The sequence below is a fragment of the Haliotis asinina genome, chromosome 2 (assembly GCF_037392515.1).
Source record: "Haliotis asinina isolate JCU_RB_2024 chromosome 2, JCU_Hal_asi_v2, whole genome shotgun sequence".
NCBI classification, from domain to species: domain Eukaryota; kingdom Metazoa; phylum Mollusca; class Gastropoda; order Lepetellida; family Haliotidae; genus Haliotis; species Haliotis asinina.
Window position 1 is genome coordinate 72,613,258 of NC_090281.1, and position 22,114 is coordinate 72,635,371.

General features: G+C 38.2%; 4 protein-coding genes across 4 annotated transcripts in view; 2 read left to right on the forward strand and 2 right to left on the reverse strand.

The window, feature by feature from the left end:
• Positions 1–22,114, reverse strand: part of LOC137274272 (large ribosomal subunit protein eL31-like) — a 329,417-nt gene that overhangs the window by 294,689 nt on the left and 12,614 nt on the right. The gene's annotated exons all lie outside the window — the stretch shown is intronic.
• Positions 112–1,422, forward strand: LOC137271991 (uncharacterized). Its single transcript, XM_067804367.1, has 2 exons — positions 112–117; positions 679–1,422. The coding sequence occupies exons 1-2, from the start codon at positions 112–114 to the stop codon at positions 1,420–1,422; spliced, it is 750 nt and encodes a 249-aa protein (XP_067660468.1).
• LOC137271992 (uncharacterized) lies at positions 5,514–21,832 on the forward strand. The gene is made up of 3 exons (XM_067804369.1): positions 5,514–5,519; positions 6,229–6,749; positions 21,280–21,832. Exons 1-3 carry the CDS (start codon positions 5,514–5,516, stop codon positions 21,830–21,832), a joined length of 1,080 nt encoding a protein of 359 aa, XP_067660470.1.
• LOC137274649 (uncharacterized) lies at positions 15,534–16,680 on the reverse strand. The gene is made up of 2 exons (XM_067807959.1): positions 16,618–16,680; positions 15,534–16,303 (listed from the first exon to the last, which is right to left on the reverse strand). The coding sequence occupies exons 1-2, from the start codon at positions 16,678–16,680 to the stop codon at positions 15,578–15,580; spliced, it is 789 nt and encodes a 262-aa protein (XP_067664060.1). The 3' UTR covers positions 15,534–15,577.

Below are 22,114 nucleotides of genomic sequence, written 5' to 3' on the forward strand. Positions count from 1 at the left end.
TCTAATTTTTACAGCCGCAGACGTTCCTTTATAAGGATCGCGCCTCCTGTCTCTATCATCAGCATCCTCATCCTGCCCTGGTCAACATCAACTATTTCCACTGCTTCAAAAATGAAGGTAAAACAATTCCAGGCTATGTGTTACTTTAACGGAACAGTCTGTTATGTCTGATGAATGTAACATTTGTTTCGTCGAAGTTTGTTCTGTATATTCAGTACTCTGTATGATATCATTCATTTTATCAACATTCAGTTTACTTTAAGACAGGAGAGGACCATTTGCACAGTCAAATTTTACTGTCTCCAGCACTTCACATCAAACCATATATGAATAATTCCACGTATGAATAATTTCTGGGCACTTTGAAATGTATTTTCGACTGAAATTAATGGTTCTCTGTTTAGAATGGTTTTTTTTTCATATTTTCGAAAAGAATAGGTACTCGAAAGTACATGAAAGGGAGTTCGGTAGGACGAGATAAAACTCTCCATATGCGTTGGTTTTCAGTGCAATTGGAAAACACTTGCACAACGCAAGTGTCAGTCATGTCTCATTTGTGTGAAATATGTTTGAAATATTGTCAGTTTCGATCTGTATTATCTAAACTTAAATGTACACACTTATGAGACTCGTTGCTGTATAATATTTTCATCATATGTTCAATGCGTTTCTCTTCAGGTTATCATCGCTGCGTTGTCCGTGCTGGTCTGTTCCGCCTTTGCTCAGGTACCGATCAGCGGTAAATCTCTCGTGGGTGGGCCTCTCGGTCTTGGTTTCAACAATGGAGACGTTATTGGTAACGCTGGAGTTGGTGGTAAGGGCTACGGGTACAACGACTACGGTAAAAGAGTTGCTGCTCCCTTTGTCGCTGGACATGGAACTGGCCTTGTAGGACATGGATCTCTTCACGGTCTTGATGGTCCCTTTGATGGACACGGTCCAGTTGTTGGAGGACACGGTATTGCTGGACACGGAAAGATCAATGGTGGACTTGGTGTTGTTGGTACTGGATACGACTACAGCACCAAATACGGCTCCGGTAAAGGCATTGGCAGAGTCGGTCCCTTCGTCGCCGGTCACGGAAATGGTCCCTTTGCTGTAGGAAACGGTCCCTTTGTAGCTGGAAAGGGCTATGGTCACGACTCATACAGCGGACTTGGCAATGGATTTGGTCTTGTAGGCCTTCTTGGGCACGCTGGACGCGGCATCGCTGGTCCCCTTGCAGTTGGAAATGTTGTTGCTGGTCAGGGGCACGGGTATGGTTACAACCCCTACAACAACAACTACGGCTACGGTAAGAACGTCGGACATGGCGTTGCTGGACATGGTCTCATCAGTCCTTTCGGAGTTGGACAACTCGGAAATGGAGTTGGTATCAAAAAGGTCGGATTCGGTGGAGCTGCCACTGGCCATTACTACTAAAGACTTTTGACATTATCGGAATGAATGTGTTTTGTACTGCTTGCTTTCTTACTTGACATGCGTCTTATTCCTTTCAAATAAAGGATAAATTACACACTGATAAGTATCTTATCGTTTTCTTTCGATTGATACTATGAATTCCTAAATATCTGACAGAGGTCGATAGAGTCCATTTTCATCATCAGTTGAATTGGACATTAACCTCGCTCCTCAAGTTGTTTTGTTTGATTATATTTAGAAGGAGGTATTTGAATTTCACTAAAAATATTGATTTCCTATACCTGATATCCCTACGTTAACTTTTGGCATGACAAATCTACAGGCTTAGTTTCTCACACATGAACGTTATTTTAAAATGTTTAGATGCACAGGCACTATGAAATACACTAGTAACGCACACTAGAAACGCTAAAAAGAGAAACAGACTTGTAATATACTGAATGCCTGCTGCCACCAGGTCTCTGAAACAGAAACAGGATGGATTTTGCTAAAAAGAAAGTCTGTTTCTCACAAGAAGCTGTGTTCACTGACCTTTCTCAGGAAGGAAGACACTTCCATGTAAAGCTGCACCAGAAGTGCATTTATACTCATTAGCGTAATAATAAATATTTAAAGGAAAAATATCAGGAGACTTAACGTGCCCGCCAGGCACACATTACTCAAGTCGCCCGTGTGATATGATGAGACGTTTACACGATAATGAAGATGTGACCTGGGCTTGGGCAGTACGATCAATGCTGTTTCAACATGACTTTGCTTATGTATCGACATATTAATATGTTGGAAACCATGAATAGTTTTAAATCTGTTCAAACAACATTGTAAAGAAATGTACTGCAAAAAATGGACGCAAAAAATATGAAACTCAAAACAGAAGAACAATAGCAGTGAAAATGACATTAATGTAGCTATGTGTGATTGTGTGTAAAAGTGTTCCAAAAGATGAGTACCATGTGTTAATGATATGCTCTTTATATGCAGCGGAAAGAACTCACTACATACCAAGTATCTATATCATAAAACCCCCAAAACCAAAAAAGTGTATTCCAAACACTAAGAACCATATTAACATTCTCCGTCTAGCATTTGTTCGTAAGCAAAGTCATGTCCATGCGCTCTGCAAAAAATAACATTGGCATTTTGGTCACATTCATGAATAAACCTATCCGTCCGTCCCCGTCCGTCCGTCCGTCCGTCCGTCCGTCCGTCTGTCTGTCTGTCTGTCTGTCTGTCTGTCTGTCTGTCTTTATTTCACTAACATGTTGAATGTTATGAAAAGAAAATACAAGACCCATGACGATTTTAATTGCCGTGGCCATAGACCATGCACATGGTCAAGGGCTATCGTATGATTTTGAATGTCTGACGCATAACGCAAACAGTGATTGAGTGATTAAGTTGATTTTTACGCCGCACTCAGCAATATCACATATCTGTAATATTGTCACGGTTTGTAAATAATCAAGTCTAGACCAGACAGTCAAGTGATCAACAGCATGAGCAGCGATCTGCGTAATGGGGAACGGATGATATGCGTCAACCAAGTCAGCGAGCCTGACCAACTGATCCCTCATCCGCCTCTTACGATCCTGAATAGCAACGAAACAGAATCCATCAGGTTTTAAGACAGGTCTTTTCTTCCTTTCCATATGCAAATTTCAAATAGGCACTCGTTAAAAAGCAAAGTAAAGCAGACAAAGAACAAAACTTACAAAGGTTTTTGTCATCTCTTATAAATGTAGATAGGGAATACTCTAAATGTTTCAATTTATTTATTTTTTTAATTTCTAAAGCGACCGGCCCAACTTTAAACTGCAACATGATACGCACACAAATTACTGGGCGAATCTAAAATTTCAGCTTAGCTTTCTATCAAAGAAATGAATTCCAGTGGTGTAGACGCCAATCACCAAAGCATACTTCCCATCCCAGAATGTGACACTCTTTTCAGAACACTGTGTCAAAATGAGAGTGACATTGTCATATTTCATTTATTTGAACATTATTACTGACACATACATATTGTGCTTATTTAATGCGAAAGGCAGTCTGTGCAACGCGAATAAAAAGTTATCTGTAACTCAATTGCAATTCTACTGATATGTCAGTGAGACATTTACGTATATAACACTGTGAATGACCAAACCAGTGTGCCCCTTCGGCACTAACCGATAAATATTTTCTTTTTCAACTGAAGGTGACCTCGCGTTTGAGATTTATCGGCAATTACTAGTGTGTCATTTTGTTCTCGTATTTTGTGCAATACATGACCGTTGTTATTTTTATAAGTTTATTTGTATCCTCGGAGCTGTTGACACACAGTGAAAAGCCCGATGACGCAACAGTGACCGAAATTAATGTCCGGTGAATTTTCCTATTTTGACTTCAACAATTTGTTTCCATGCTGTTTCATCAAACAACCGAACTGCCTATGCATGCGTTTGGTGATGGCGTCATCAGTGGGTCAGTGTATAGTAACTTTTCTGGAACACCTGATATATTCAATTCTTGGCAGTGATCCATCATAATACAATCTGAGGGGCTAGTTAGAATCACACAATGGGTACGACTGTCAAACGATATTTCTGTATACCCCCAGTTTGTCAGCAGACAGCCGGAGATAACTAAAAAGTGCACCACCTGTTGTTTTATGAGACTAGCACGGTCCAGTGAACTGGAACCTTTAAACAATAACTGCTGCCAAACTGGGGACACCCCGATTGCCCGAATGAGCACAATGTATGAATCCCATTTCTGGTGTCCCCCGCCTTCCCCGCTTCAAATCGCTAAGAGTGGCGTAGAACTAAACCCACTCACTCACTCATGTATATCTCACATTATGTTCCTATGTTTATGGAATACTGTAAGGGACATTCTCGCGATCTCGCATTCTCGCGATCTCGACCTTTGGAAACAAGCTTAAAAAGCCAAAAGTGCGAGAATGCGAGATCGCGAGAACGCGAGAACGCGAAAAAAGGAAATGTTGCATTCTCGTGTTCTTGCGATTTCGTGTTTTTGTGGCCTTATTTGACAAGTCGAGTTTGCGAGATTGCGAGATTTGACAGCATGTATAAATGTCGCATTCTCGTGTTATCGACTTTTGACAGAAACGTGCTCTGTACCAAAAACACGAGAATGCGAGATCGCGAGAACGCGAGATTTTGGCCAAATCTCGCGTTCTCGCGATCTCGCATTCTCGCATTTTTGGCTTTTTAAGCTTGTTTCCAAAGGTCGAGATCGCGAGAATGCGAGATCGCGAGAATGTCCCTTACAGTATTCCATATATGTTCCATCAACATCCAAGATAAATATAATATCAACATATGAATCTTGACAAAACAGTATCAAACATGATTAAGTGACTTTCTAGTAAACCCATTCTTCCCGTATATTTCCATGGCATCAGAGGTATTATTATTGCGGTTTGCTCATTATTAATGTTTGCACAGATCTCTTAAACTAGTCTTTTAAACTTTATTAAGTACTTAACTGAATTAGGCCTCCAACACGAGAGCACTGTAAATGTCTTATCTCTTGTTTCGTACATATTTCCCCTTTAAAATAAAACTTCATATAACACGAGGTGTGCAGCATACGTTAATGCTTTGCAGGACTAATAAGTGTTGATGCACTCAAATATCTCGTGTGTAAAATTCCTTTCTTATACAGAAGCTAGACTTTTCAAATGTTTAAAATGTGTCCTTTCTATTTGGAAACAATTTTGTGTTTATGTGATCAATGGAAATTATAGCATTACCAAACATTCATATGCTAATATTATGATATACTGAGAGAACATGAACTCTTCCTTAGAATCTATCTACGTGGGACCCTGAGGCGATATGAATAGATAATTTGAACGTATTGAGGTAATGATGTGCTGAAGTAGTCCCCAATGACCACGTGAACGTCCATTAAAGTTTACGACTGAGATCCTGGGGTGTTTGCGTATTTTGCATACTCTCTTCAAACAATATGCTAATTTTAACAGCAGGAGAGGTTTCTTTATAAGGACCGTGTCTCCTGTCGCTAGCATCGGAATCCGCATCCTGCTCTGATCATCATCAAAGGTCTACATTGCTGCTACAAGGATGAAGGTAACACATTTCCTTGTTACGCCTAACTTCAGTTGAATAGTGGGATATGTGAGATGGAAATCAAAGCTGATCTTGTATTTTAACCTCATTTATACTTAATAATTAGTAATAAGACCTTCACTGATGCACAGATGTACCGTTACCAACTTTTATAGAAACATTTGAAAATGAATAAATCTATCTGCGTAAGTGTATATCAAATTAAACCAAAACATACCATTGTGGTTTAAACAGTCAGTCCTTGGTTCCTGGTAACAGTAAAATGTTGGATTTCTACTTAATGCACAAACAGTTAAAATTCGAGAAGGATCTGCCTGTCAAATGTAGGTATGCCATATTGTGATCAAATACTTCCGCTATCAGCTTGTTTAGGCCAAACAAGAATCTCGTTCCACACGGTCGATGTCACTATCAGAATTATGTGACATGTATGTATTATTGCGTTAAGTATTTGAGCTGTCGGAAACATTCGTCGAGATCGTATGGACTGTTTGAATGAATAAGTCAATACTTTGTAAGTCGAGTAGTAGGGAGTAGGATTCAGTAATCAGGGAAACATGAAATTTGATTATGTATGTCTTAGGACATTGGACTCCTGATTGGAAAACCTTTGCTCTTCCAAACTGCTCTTTTATAATGGGAATATCCATGTTGGTCGGGGTTTTGCGGCATAGCATATCTTTCATGTAGTCAATGTGTTTTTCCTCAGGTCGTCATCGCCACTTTGTCCGTGCTGGTCTGTTCCACCTTTGGTCAACTACCTCTCCGTGGTCATTCTCTCGTGGGTGGCCCTCTAGGTCTTGGTTTCAACAAAGGAGGCGTTATTGGCAACATCGGTGTTGGTGGAAAGGGATATGACTACGGCTACAACCCCAAAGGCTACAACAACAACTACGGATACGGTAAAGGTGTTGCTGGTCCCTTCGTCGCCGTACACGGAACTGGTCTTGTTGGACATGGTCCTTTCGTCGGTCATGTTGGTGCATTTGCAGGACATGGGCCCTTTGCTGTAGGAAACGGAGCCTTTGTTGCCGGAAAGGGACACGGCTATAGCCACAACTCCTACAACGGACTTGGCAATGGAATTGGTCTTGTAGGAAATGGACTCCTTGGACACTCTGGACACGGCCTCGCTGGACCCCTAGCAGTTGGAAACGGTGTTGCTGGTCGCGGGTATGGCTACGGCTACAACCCTTACAACAACAACTACGGCTACGGCAAGAACGTCGGACATGGAGCTGATCTTGTTGGAAATGGAGTCCATGGAATCACTGGACCTTTCGTTACCGGACACAGTGTAGCTGGACTTGGTGTCAGCCATTTTGGAAATGGAGTTGGTATTGGAAAGGTCGGATTCGGCGGAGTTGCCACTGGCCATTACTACTAAAGACATTTGATAGTAATTTCTGATGTGTGAATGAATGGATGTGTTTTATACTGCCTGGTGTTTTGCTTCATATAGTGTTTCGCTCTTTCAAATAAAGAATACATACGAATGGCTGTGCTATATTTTCTTTCGATAGTATCAGCGCTCAACCTTGACGGAGGTGTATAACATGTATATTTATCATTTGCAGTTGTCTTTCTTAAACCTTTAAAAAGGCAGAAATCAAATTGTGACAGCTGAATGAACACTCGATCAGTAAGCATTACTCTTGCTGGTAATGACATTTTCCATACACGATTAGCTTTAACTAACACGATCCATACACGATTAGCTTTAACTAATCAGCATTTACTTTGCGCACATTGTAGGGATATTGTCTGAAGTCTATTATATATGTATCGCACACGTAAACAGACATTTTGTAACATTTGGATCATGGTCGGCTATTAATAAAATTGGATTAATGAGTCAGAAACGACACAGACCAGACATGTATTTGCTAATCACATGTAATTTAACAATTTGATTGTATTTGTATGGTATTTCTAAAGGTCAGACTTCTGAAATAGACACACTTAAATGTTTATTAATCTGTGTCAGGAATTGAGAATTTCCTCACACTTGACTGTTTTGATGCACATTTAAACCAGAGATTTAAACATTTACTTCTTGTTACTTCATATAGGAGGAAACAAATAACACTTTGACTTCAAATACAGCAGCTCAGTCTGCAGCAAGAGAACAAGTGTAATCTTACGTATTCTATTCGTCCGATAAGGAGACAGACAGACATGTTTGTACAGCTTGTTCAGCCTGACTTGATCAAGTGTATACAAATGTATTGCGTGGCAGTGTCACAACTGGTTGGGTGTTATTGTGAAGGGGTGAACCTTAAATTTGTCAGTTGATTGCCTGCATGTCCGGCAAGGTGGCCCCACGACATCTCAGTGTCGAGAAACAGTCAGTAATGTCCTAAATCTCTTGGGAAAAAAGCTACATGTGTATGCATGGTATGCACGAACGCAACATTGATAACATTATCTGTTCTCCTATTTAATTAAGTTAATTTGATCTGCCCTTTGTGCCGTTTGACCTCCCGGATCATATATACTAGTATATAGAGTAGCTAAGGTCAAGCTGAACAGCGACACTTGCCGAGGTGTTTACAATATCACTGTAGATATAAGGGGTTATTGTGACATTATTATCACGTGCAAGGTAACATGACAACACTATAGCAGTATTTAACATCTTGATTTAATTCATAATTTAAGAAAACTCGTCTTTATTCCAAGGACATCCAGCAACATACATGTTGAAATAACAGAAACTGTTTCCTTTTTCTCGACATATTGACATAGAAACATGGTATCTATGAAAGAAAGAACAAATGCGACGTCAAACGTAAATAATAGCGTTCACACTATCGATTTAACACTATGCATATTTCTCGAATATCTTGATATATTGACACTGGAACTACATCACTTTGCGGTAATATTGCATTGCTTGGAGTTGCATTTCCGACAATTAAGATATTTTTGAATTGTGATATTGAAAACTCAAGAATATAGTACAGACAAATATGTAAACGTTTGTTAACATTTATTATCATTTACTGACATCTTTTGTTACCATAATTCATACTGTATCTACATCTCGGAGTTTACATCTGATCTTTATTTACGATTGGCAAACAAGATGACGTATTTTCGGCATTCATCACATGCTTATATAATTCTATTACTGAAAATGTTTACGTATGAAAATACAAAAAGAACATTTTGTGTTCACATTATGCATTCTCCTTTGATATTTATAGATCTACATGTAAAGAAACAACCATTTTACATTTTAATGTCAACAAAAAATTTAATGCGCCAAAAACAAAAAAAAAAACAATCACCAACAGCCTACAATCATTTTCATAATGCATTCTATTTGAAGATTTAATATCTAAAACTTGAATCTAGCCTACTCTCAAACGAAAGAATTACAACGATACGAAAAACACTCAACAAAGTATAGATCCCATCCCAGAGTCTAACGTCTTCCCACGCGCTATTAGAACCTTATTTTCTGAATATAGCTATGTTTGTTACAGAATCCACGAATATTTTCTTCTGCTTGAATTGCATGTTAAACGTTGTCTTAAAGGTGTAGCTAACGTATACCGGACACTATTTGTTTCCATCTAAACATAAATCGATGTGTGAGATTCGGGTAGCAACAGTATAATTTATGTCTGTCGCTTGATACAACACATACATATATTTTTGCAAAACTTATAGGCGTTGACGTGGATGAATAAGTTGCACAATGACCCATCATGATTAGTGTCCAAAACATTTTATCCGATGTAATCTCCTACTTGACTTAAACCGTGTTTTGCAGGTGGAGAATTGAACTTTTGCCTGAACCTTTCCATTTGCCTGTAGCATACGCCATCTGCTGGTTAGGAAACACTAAAATATCTCGACACCCAGTGTCACCCCATTTGGGCATTGATTAATCAACCCATGCTGATTGTAATTGTATAATGGAGCTTCCTTTCGCACTTCTTGTGATAGTGGAATGGCCAGTGCTTACAACAACCCCGCCTGACACGAACACGTTATGTATATTACAGTCAAGTAAAGTATTGTTATTTAGGTTTCAGCCTAATTGAAGGGCCTAGTAGAGGTTTCTTTTTTATTCACTTTAATTCACATTACATTTACACAAGACATTATGTTAATGATCAGTGATTGAAATAACGGCCTGCCCGACCGCCCGTGGCCGGCACTTTTTGAGTCGGGCTGCCTGGAAATTCTCTCTACCAGCCCGATTGTCTGCCTGAAATTTTAAGATTGACCTCTTTTTAGTTCGCTCTCAGGACGATCATTCCATTTTAGTTGTCATGTCATATTTTGATTTAAGAAAGATGAATGGAAGCTACGAGTATATTCGAGTAGATACGAGTATAATACATGGACAACTCTATAGCAATTGGAGACTAAAACCGGCTGGCTTAGTGAGCGTTACTTTCTCATTTGTACTTGTTACAAAATGGCGGCGTTTTTGTAAGTTATTGCAAAAAAGTAAGTTAAAAGGTGAGCAGGCAACTTTCAAGATGGGCAGGCAACATTTATGGGCCACTAGCTTGGCTGTCAGGTTGAGTTGAAAAATTATTACAATCACTGTTAATGATACATGTTTATAGTGAAGTATGTTAGTCGTTAGTGGTTTCGTGGGGATAACAAGTGTTGACAAAGTCAAAAATATTTTATGTGAAGTTTATCAAAGAAAAACATATCGTTCCCAAAGGCATGACTTTTCAGAAATTGTAAATGCGCCTCTGTTATTACGGAACATTTTTGCCGGCAGGATGTAATCAATGAAAACGATAGCATTACCAAACGGCCATATGTTCATTATAATAGAAATGACACGTTAATTCACATGTCTGTAGAAAAACAAAATTATCTATCCTTAAAATCGGCCTTCGTTTGACCCTGAGGCTATATGAACAGATATTTTGATTGTAATGTGGTAATGATGTTCCTAAATAGTCCCCAATACCTTTGGGGCCTTCATTAAAGTTTACCACTGAAATCCTAGGCTGTTGGGTATTTTGAATACTCTCTTCAATACTATGTTAATTCTTACAGTCGGAGTGATTCCTTCATAAGGACCTCACATTCCGTCATCATTAACTTCATCCTGCTTGATGAATTAAGAAACACTTTGGAAAAAGAGAATGATATGAATAAAATTTCCTAAACATTTAAAAATATGAAAAATTGCAAAAGCGCGGGAATTGATGGATTCCCTGTGACTTTTTAGAATTCTTTTGGAAGGAACTCAAAGTTGGGAGTTTTAAGATTTGTCATAAATATTGAGATAAAACACTTTTGAAAAATTGATCTATTACTGTGAATGCACTCTGTACAATTATTAACACTTGTATCACTAATCGTTTAAGGAAAATCTTACTGCATACTATTCAAACAGGTTTTATCCCACGTAGACCTCTTAGTGAAAACACACGATGACTTTATGATACGATATGTAAAACTAATAAAAGAAGTATGCCAGGTCTAATTCTCCTAACAGATTTTGAGAAAGCTTCGATGCAGTGTAACTTGGGTTCTTGAATCATGTTCTAGCTAGATTTGGTTTTGGGCCTGAAATCACTCGTTGGATAAATATACTTACATATGAAACAAAACCACGTACCACCCAACTATCTGGCTATTTCGTGTAGGCGACGGGACCCTTTTCCACCGTATCTCTTTATTTTTGTCGCTGAAATACTTGGCTGTATGATTAGAAACAATGAGAACATAAACGTGTTGTTATTGACAATACTGAGTATAAATTAAACCAGTATGCGGATGATACGGAACTATTTCTTGACGGAAATGAACAAAGCTTAAAGGCTGCTATTGATGAAATTAATAGATTTTATTAAAATGTCAGGACTTTTAAAGTAAACACTGATAAGACAAAAGAATATAGATTGGCTCCAAAAGAAATAATATAGGCAGACTATATCAAGACTTTAAGACATAATGTCAAAATGTCGTGTTTGAAATCTTGGGAATTGAATTCCACACAGATCTTAACGGTTTGTTGGTAATCAGTACAAAAACAGACTGCTTTCACAATGGAGGAAAAGACACATGACACTGATCGGTAAAATCATAAAACGTTTGGCTGCCTAATCATCCTAAAGACTTCATTACTTCATTGGAAAATATCTTTTTTCAAATTCATATGGATTGACAAACCTGATAAAATCAAAAAGAACAATTTGAAAAGAGTATACAAATATGGTGGTTTAAGGATTGTTGACACTGTAACTCTTTGTGAAGCTTTGAAACTAGGTAACCTGAAATCATTCTGTAGAGAAACAACAGTTCCCTGCAATTCCTGCAATATTCCTTTTGATGTCAATTTAAAATCCGGTGCAAATGTTGATCAAGTAACACATATCGATAACCCTTATTGGAGGGATATTTTGAAAGCTTGGAACAAATATTTTGAAAAGGGCCATGTGAGTTATGGTAATATTTACGAAATCTTAGAACAACCACTATGGCTTAACCATAATTACAATTACAGTATACACTGGGCAAGTCAAGACATTCATACAACTAAGGACCTATGTGGCAAAACCATCTTTGTCCTTTGACAAGCTGAAGGAAATGTGTGACATTAAAGGCACATACCTGGACTATTTGTATTTTTTAATATACTATCTGATCCTTGAAATATAATATTAGACACTCTAGGAATATCCCGGTTTTTGATTTACTCATACTGAATGTTACTTGAATTTATTGAAATCAAGTAACGCTGCTAGATTATCTTATTACGCCTTAACTGCCGATGAGGATATACCTAAAATGTGTCATAAATGGCAAGAATATTACTTTTGATTGGAATCAGATATTTATCACGTACAGAAATGGTATTGCCTTTACTAAAAATGAACTATGTAAAATGAAACTTGTTGGCAATTCTGTAGACACTCTTTATATATATATTTTTTGGATGGGGAAAATGTGAATTTTTGTGAATTCTGCTTTGCTCATCACCAACTGTTACAATGATGAAGGTAACAGATTTCCTGGCTAACCATTATGTTACTTAAACACTAACATTTCATGAACGTCAAATTATTTTTACAGGTCAGTCAATTTTGATGTAGGCTATATTTAATATTATCTGGTAAGTAACCGTGAGAATTCATCATATTATCCAACTCCACTAAACATACGAAAAACTGCAAAACTGTAGATCAACTTACGGATGTAAACTGGCTATACATCAAAGATACTTTTTTGTTCCTGACAGCATCAATTTACTAAACCTGGAGTTATAATGTTTAATTGCGATTGCGATCCTAGTTTCATTAGGATCTATCCGTCTCATGTTAGCAGGGTTTCCATACCACAGTTATGTGTCTTCCTGTTTCGCCTTCTTTTATTCAATAAGGAATAGTTATTATTTTTTCTAAATGTATTTGGAGTCTCGACGACATTTCTACCAGTGCATTCATTTTCAACGTGCACTTCTGTTCAGCTAATATTAAAACAATTGATATTTTTTTTCTCACTTGTCTCATGAAGTCAATGCGATTTGTTTTTCTGTTATGTCTGTATCTGAGATTTACTGGGAGCATGATCTGTAAAGGTCGAGCCATTTACACGTGTAGACACACCGGACTATAATTAACGCGGCCTGACTGTATACGTGTTTACACAAACGGATTTGTCAAATATTCATTGTGTTATTAGATCCAATAAGTGCGTAAAAATGATCGCATATTGATCTTCTAAACCTATAAACAAATGGTAGCAACATAGTTAGTATTATAATGTCTCAAGATTTCAGCCGTAAACTTTAATGATGGAGCCAGTAGTTATGCAGACTATTGTAAAACGCCATTACCTCATTACGGTGCAATCACTTTTCATATTGCCCCAGGGTTCTCGTGACACTAAAATGCCCCATTTATCTAGAGAGTATATGTTACTGAAAAGGAATTAATGACCATTCTGGTTTGATCATTTACAAGATGTATACATGTATTAATGAAAAAATGTAATCATTTCCCATATTCAATTCCATCAACATGTTCCAACCTCATCGCGTATAATTTTTGTTACCTGATAAGCTTGTATTGTGTTTGTATATGACACTGTTGTACATAGATAAACTCCGCCTGAAATGCATTTTACATTTTAGCCGCTGATAATGTTATCAAATAATGACCGAATGATGTATTACCCACATTTGGAAAGGTCCTTACTTTAGCGGGAAGCATTAAAAGACGTTATGAATGTCAAATGATGTGTTCCTTGGTGTGACTTTGACAATTTCAGCATTTTCATCGTTTCTGATACTGAGCACATGGTTAGACTTTAGTGTGCTAATTAAAGGTCTGATTTGCGGGGTGGGGGCTTTTTTTAAAAAAATGTTGCCTATTATTTGATAATGAGAAATGTATGACCAACAAATGCCTGTTAAATGAAAACAGTAATGATATACGGGATGAGTGATTTTTATGAACGTCATGTAAATCAACAGTCGATATCAAGATCCCTATGTCCTTAAACTATTTTTGTGGATGCAATATACTATATGTAATATACGACAATAGAAATGATAATTATACCTTGTCTCTCAAACGGTTTCCATAAATTATTCTGTGTGATATTAGATCTTTTCAATCTTTTGATCCACATACGTAGCGTGTACGGAAACTACTAACAAGAACAACTATCATGAAGATTGAGTAATATACGTTTAAGTGTAATATGGCATGTAGTGAATAAAAACCTCTAATCCCGCGCTTCAAATATATTTGGCTAGAAACCTTTCCAATGAAATTACTTGACTTACGCCATTCCTCATGTTGCATAATATATACCATACCAGCCGTATCAACATAAAATAATATATACCATACCAGCCGTATCAACATAAAATAATATATACCATACCAGCCCTATCAACATAAAATAATATATACCATACCAGTCCTATCAACATAAAATAATATATACCATACCAGCCCTATCAACATAAAATAATATATATCATACCAGCCCTATCAACATAAAATAATATATACCATACCAGCCCTATCAACATAAAATAATATATACCATACCAGCCCTATCAACATAAAATAATAAAGCCATGCGACAGTTAAGTAAATTCCTGGTTATATCATACGATTTCTATCAACATGAGTTAATAAATCAATGCCAACCTGGGGTGACAACGGGTGTCGAGAAACGTTAGAGAAAGGAAATTCAATTCCATACCTGAAAAACAGTCTATGTCTCTATGTATCTATCTACCTCTGTATGTATACACACACATATAGATAGACGGACAGACAGACAGACAGACAGACAGACAGACAGACAGATAGATAGATAGATAGATGTCTTCAAGTGATAATTTTATCCTTATATTAATGAACTGCATTATAGAAAGAAAGGGTGTAATCTTATGTCTTCTTTCTTCTGCGGACTGAGCTGCTGTATTTGAACTCAAAGTGTCAGGAAACGTAATATCGATTCGATTTCTTTCCTCCGATATGAAGTAACAGCAAGTAAATGTATCTCTGGTTTAAATTTGCATCAAAACAGTCAAGTGTGAGAGAATTCTCAATTCCTAGCAAAGATTATTCAATATTTGAGTTTGTCTATTTAAGAAGTGTGACCTTTATGAATACCATGCAAATGCAACCAAATTATTAAGATACAAGTGGTTAGCAAATACATGCACATATTTTTTGTTTGATGCATTTAATAATACATGACTGATCTGTACCATTTTGCGTTTTTGACGCATTAATCAAATTGTACTAACAGCCGTCGTTGATCCAAACGTTACAAAATGTCTGTTTATGTGTGATGCGTATCTTATAGGCGACATGGCGACACAAATGTGCACAAAGTAATTGCCGATTAGTTAAAGGTAATCGTACTTTTACACATGATTCGTCTCAGTTAGGGTGAAGCGCTGATATTATCGAAAGAAAATATAATATAGTTATATTTCGTATGTACTCTTTATTTAAATGAACGAAATACTAAATCAAGTAAAATCTCAGATAGCATAAAACACATCCATTCATTCATACATCAGAAATTACTATCAAATGTCTTTAGTAGTAATGGCCAGTGGCAACTCCGCCGAATCCGACCTTTCCAAGGCCAACTCCATTTCCAAAATGGCTGACACCAAGACCAGCTACACCGTGTCCGGTAACGAAAGGTCCGACGAGACCATGTCCATCGACGCCATGTCCGGTGATTCCATGGACTCCATTTCCAACAAGACCAACTCCGTGTGCGACGTTCTTGCCGTAGCCGTAGTTGTTGTTGTAGGGGTTGTAGCCGTAGCCATACCCGTGACCAACAACACCGTTTCCAACTGCAAGGGGTCCAGCGATGCCGTGTCCAGAATGTCCAAGAAGGCCATTTCCTACAAGACCAATTCCATTGCCAAGTCCGTTGTAGGAGTTGTGGCCATAGCCGTGTCCCTTTCCAGCAACAAAGGCTCCGTTTCCTACAGCAAAGGGTCCATGTCCTACAGCAAACGGTCCATGTCCTGTCAGTGTACCAGCATGACCGACGAAAGGACCATGTCCAACAAGACCAGCTCCGTGTCCGGCGACGAAGGGACCAGCAACACCTTTACCGTAGCCGTAGTTGTTGTAGCCTTTGGGGTTGTAGCCGTAGTCATATCCCTTTCCACCAACACCGATGTTGCCAATAACGCCTCCTTTGTTGAAACCAAGACCTAGAGGGCCACCCACGAGAGAATGACCACGGAGAGGTAGTTGACCAAAGGTGGAACAGACCAGCACGGACAAAGTGGCGATGACGACCTGAGGAAAAACACATTGACGACATAAGGGAAATGCTATTCAGCAACAAAACTGACCAACATGGACATTCGCGTTATAAAAGGGAGGAGAGCAAAGGTTTTCCAATCAAGAGTCCAATGTCCAACGTTTTTAAGGACGGAATGCATCAAATTTTATGTTTCCTGTTCACTGAATCCTACTCTCTACTAGTTTAACTCGGCTTACAAATTATAGTGTTATTCATTCAAATAGACAATACAATCTCGACGAATGTTTTCATCTGCTGAAATACTTGGCATAATCATACATGCACTTCACATAATGTTATTTGTTACCTTCATTCTTGTAGCAGCTGTGTAGACCGTTGATGATGACCAGAGCAGGATGAGGATTCTCATGCTACAGACTGGGGGCACGTTCCTTATAAAGGAACCTCTCCTGCCGTTAAATCTGGCATATTGTTTGAAGAGAGTACACATAATACGCACACACCAGGATCTGTCGTAAACTTTAATTGACGTTCGCGTGGTCACTGGGGACTACATCAGAACGTCATTACCTCATCATGTCCTAATTACCTATTCATATTGCCTCAGGGTCATACGTAGGTGGATTTTGCGTTCTCTCAGTACTTGTGTTTTCTGCAGAGATAGTGTATTAACGGTTTTTTCCTTATTACAATAATGATAATAATCATTGTTTGGTAATGCTATCATTTCCATTGACTACAACCTGCAAAATTGTTACTGAATAAAGGGACATATATGAAACACACGATATGTTTGACTTTATAAACACTGATTATTCCTACAAAGCTCTAACATATGATATACTCCTCGTGTTTTGTGTTTTAAAGAAGTCTTTTCTTAACTGGAAACATGTACAAAGTTAAGACGTTTACACTTTGAGTATTCATGTGCTGGTTGCTTAATTCAATTAAGACCTGCAACATAATAGCAACAACACATACACTGTATGCTAGGTTCTCATCAAAGGTAACTGCCGTTGAGTACATGACCCGTTTTATGGATAACAACTTAATTTTATTCTTTACACGACATTTCAGAGGTAATTCCTGCTCCTTCCTAAGGTGCATGATCAGGGACCGTCCTTGTGAACACAAAAGGCAATACATGTCTGACCATGGTCATAAGAAATATTTCCTGACAGTCGTGTTCATTGTGCAATTCTGGCTGTCCACTCAGTATGTTTTATAATGAATCACTGACCAGAAAAATGAACACATCAGCTGTTAACGTATCATGACCCATTGATTTCAGAAGCAATTCAGTTGTTTGATAAAATATTATGTTTCAACAATTATTATTGGGGAATATATCGGACATGAATTTGGTCATTGTCGGGCACCATCAGACGTATTACTGAATCATACAGCGTGTGAAACATGGATGATTCTTAAGAGTTCTGTACAAAATGCAACCATGTACTGCACTTAACATGGGAATACTTGACGTGCTGGTAATCGACAACAAATGTTAAACAAAGTCGCCTTCAGTTGAAATATAAACTTATCGGTTAGTGTCGAAGTAAGGGGCGTACTGGTTTGGTCGTTCTCTGTGTCATGTTACGTGAACATCCCATTGTGAACATGTGAACAGATAACATAAAAGTTACAGATAAGCTCTTCTACGGCTTGCTTACATTGTCTTCCAAACACAAAACACAGAGTGTATATGAGTAATAGGGTTCAAATAAATGGCTATACGACAATGCCACACCTCATTTTGACTAAAATGTCACTTTCTGTGGCGGGACATATGCACTGTTGAGAAGCGACTAATCAATTTGCTTGATAAGAATATTTGGACTTCTTTGGTTAGCGCAGCAATCTGTATGTGTGTGTATATATTGTAGACACTGTAATCTAAAGTTGAGTCGATCGCTTTAGAATTTTAAAAACTGAATCAGAAAATATACAGTGGTTCATATCTACCACTATAAGAGATGACAAAAACATCAGTGACATTTGTACTTTGTTTGCTTCACTATGCTTGGTAGGAGTGCCTCTATGAAATCTGCGTGTGAAACCACTGTCTTACAAACTGATTTATTCTGTTTTCGTTGGCTTTTAGGATCGTGAGAGGCGGATACGGGAATTGGGTTGTCAGGTCCGCTGACTTGGTTGTCACATGTCATCGTTCCCCAACTGCGTAGATCGATGGTCATATTTGTTGATCATTGGATTGTCTGGTTCAGACTCGATTATTTACAGACCACCGATGTGAAAATGAAATGCAGTCAAGTCTCGTCAATCTGACAATGCTTAACAAATTATCGGATAAACGAAGATGTCGGAGTAAATGATTAACTCACTCACACACCCACTCACTCATTGGCATTCAATAAATATAGTAACTGTGTATATAGTAATATCATTGGTGTCATGTTTGCAGATCTTGAATCCGTAACACAGATTGCACTGAAGCAGCAGCAGCAGCAAAACAGCCGAAAACATCAAAGAAGAGCGGTAGAGAATCACGAAATTAACTGAATCAGATGTTACTGTCACAAAGTTTGTTAATAGTTTTTGACTTGATTGGGTATTGATATTAATATCGGATTTACAAATCGCCGCTATAACTGGAATATTGCTGACTGTGACCTTAAACAAATGTCTCACTGGTATTCAGTAAATAAGAATTATATACAGGAAGATCATTTGTTATGACAGGTTTTTGATCCATAACACAGACTGGACTGCAGTGAAAGGAAAAACAGCAGAGAACAGAAAAAGGAAGATCAGGTGTTATTAAAGTTATTAAAAAGATTTTTACTTGATCATACCTGACGTTTATGTTCTTAATTTTCGATGGCCTATGTTTTTTGACTGTTCTTTATGGCCGTCAAATACCATACAGAACATATTTTATATCATAATATCTGAGGACATACGACATCGTGGTTTATTTTCTGCAATCATTTTAAAAACATAGTACACATGTACTTCTATGCATTGTGGTGACTAATATTTCGTTAACCACACTACCTACATATGTGAAAAGCTGGATATGGCATTGCTAATGAATCCTTCACAATAAAATGGAAGCTTTTCATACATTGGACATCAAGAATATAGTTAGGCTCAGAACGTTTTGGTAACCACTGGTAGTTATCAGAAACAGAAGAAAGGTCACAGGTAGAACTGTTTTAGTCAAGTTAAAAGAGGTTATAAGTCACGATTCGGTAACCTTATATATTTATTCTCTAGGTTAGGTTCTATATTTCTATTTCATGTATTATGTATGTGTAACATGCATCAACTCAGCGTGAATTACCAAACTATGTGTAAATATTGCATTTGTGTGTGTGTAGATTTCTGAAAGAGGAACATTCAACTGACATACCCAGTTTCCGTGGACAAAAACCCGTGCAGTTGATCACAACCGTTTGAGAGCAGACGAGTGGCCCCATGGAGGACATATGACCATAAGAAACTTGGTATAAAAATGTTTAAATAACTTTTTCATTATTTCCTCCCTCATCTGTACTTCTAATCGGTGCATTGGATATAAACGTGTCTGTGCATAGTTAAAATAAGTAAATAATTTAAACTTGAAGAAGGTCAAGATTGATCCAAAACAAATATTTTACCAAATGTTTTTACGTCCGTTGTCGTCATGGCCTTATACAGTCAGCTATAGAGAAGACGTGATACTCTTTAAATATAATAAAAACGCCTTTGAAAGCATTTTAGGTAAGGCTTTGTAGCTCATCTATTCACTATAATCCCCAAACCTTTCATCTCACGACTTTTTTTCAAACACAAAAAAGTAGTATTAATTTGTGATGCGAAAACTACCTTCGTTTCAATCTTTTAACGAATTTCGTTCCTGCATTAAAAGGCAATTCAAACGCATCATATTACTATATGCCCCTTTTATTCCGAAGCATGTGTTTGAGGAATGAACCATGACGTTTTTGATGGTTACTTGCTTGACAACAACATTAGAATAATGAATAAAGTTGATACTGTATATCCTAGAATTATCAAAATTCTTCTGAATTCATCATGGAAGAAGATAACATGCAAGCAGCCAGGTGATCTTTATTGCGATAGTGTTATACATCTAATAAAATAGACTACTAACCCTCAGGCTATATGAATAGATAAGTACGCTGCGATGAGGTATGCCTTGCAATGGTCTCGAGGACCTCGTGGCCCATTCATGAAAGTTTACGATCGAAATCCCGGGGAGGATGCATAATGTCTTGAACTGATAGTCAAATTTTACAGTCTCCGGTGTTCCTTTATAAGGACCGGGCCTCCCGTTTCTATCATCAGTAGCATCCGTGTCTTTCTCTGGTCATCAACTGTCCCCACAGCTGCCGTAAGCATGAAGGTAACACATTGTCTGGTAACACATGACTAAACCATAACAATATTTTATATTTGATGGAATATCAACCCTTGCTATTAATCTTATTCAAAGTAGGTTACTGTTCACAAATATACAAGTTTAAATATACCGACTTTAACGCAAACATTGTAATGAATTAAACATTCCGAGCCTAGATTTTCGAATCTCTGTTAGCGCTAAAGTAGTCGTGTCTTAATTTTGATGTGTGGCACTTACACCTGTCCTAGTGCTAAGACAGCTTCCAAAATAATGGTCCTAGTGAACGTACATGTAAACAAATAGTTTGATCTTTTTAATTCCTGTTGAATAGAAAGAACTGAGAATGTGTTTGGATTCTCAGTGACTCTTAGTCCAGTCAACTCTTTGACCAAGTGATCCTACATGTTTGCTGATTAACATTGTCTCACTTGGTCTGTGCAATTTTCCTCAGGTCGTCATCGCCACTTTGTCCGTGCTGGTCTGTTCCACCTTTGGTCAACTACCTCTCCGTGGTCATTCTCTCGTGGGTGGCCCTCTAGGTCTTGGTTTCAACAAAGGAGGCGTTATTGGCAACATCGGTGTTGGTGGAAAGGGATATGACTACGGCTACAACCCCAAAGGCTACAACAACTACGGCTACGGTAAAGGTGTTGCTGGTCCCTTCGTTGCCGGACACGGAGCTGGTCTTGTTGGACATGGTCCTTTCGTCGGTCATGCTGGTACACTGACAGGGCATGGACCGTTTGCTGTAGGACATGGACCCTTTGCTGTAGGAAACGGAGCCTTTGTTGCTGGAAAGGGACACGGCTATGGCCACAACTCCTACAACGGACTTGGCAATGGAGTTGTTGTTGTAGGAAATGGCCTTCTTGGACATACTGGACACGGCCTCCCTGGACCCCTTGCAGTTGGAAACGGTGTTGTTGGTCATGGGTATGGCTATGGCTACAATCCCTACAACAACAACTACGGCTACGGCAAGAACGTCGGACATGGAGTTGGTCTTGTTGGAAATGGAGTCCATGGAATCACCGGACATGGCGTCGATGGACATGGCGTCGATGGACATGGTCTCGTCGGACCTTTCGTTACCGGACACAGTGTAGCTGGTCTTGGTGTCAGCCATTTCGGAAATGGAGTTGGTCTTGGAAAGATCGGATTCGGCGGTGTTGCCACTGGCCATTACTACTAAAGATATTTGATAGTAGTTTCTGATGTATGAATGAATGGATGTGTCTTTGGATCTGTCATGAATGTGTTTTATACTGGCTGATTTCCTTCTTAAAATGCGATTGTCTTTCTTAAAATGTGATTTTCTAAAATAAAGAATACATGTTTCAGTCCGTCTTATGGTTTTCCTTGCCTTCATTTTGTTTGTGTATTTATCATGTCCATATCTGACATTTATTGTGAGCACGACGTGTAAAGATTCCAGCCAACTAAAATTCCCAAAACAACGAATTCATGTGTTATG

What these genes read in the sequence shown, in the direction of transcription:
- LOC137274649 (XM_067807959.1), bottom strand. Translation starts at nt 16,680, where the DNA reads ATGAGAATCCTCATCCTGCTCTGGTCATCATCAACGGTCTACACAGCT. An exon ending in CAGCTGCTACAAGAATGAAG is followed by an intron (nt 16,304 to 16,617) that starts GTAACAAATAAC and finishes GTTTTTCCTCAG; the next exon opens with GTCGTCATCGCCACTTTGTC.
- LOC137271992 (XM_067804369.1), top strand. An exon ending in GGCTACGGCAAGAACGTCGG is followed by an intron (nt 6,750 to 21,279) that starts ACATGGAGCTGA and finishes CAACTACGGCTA; the next exon opens with CGGTAAAGGTGTTGCTGGTC.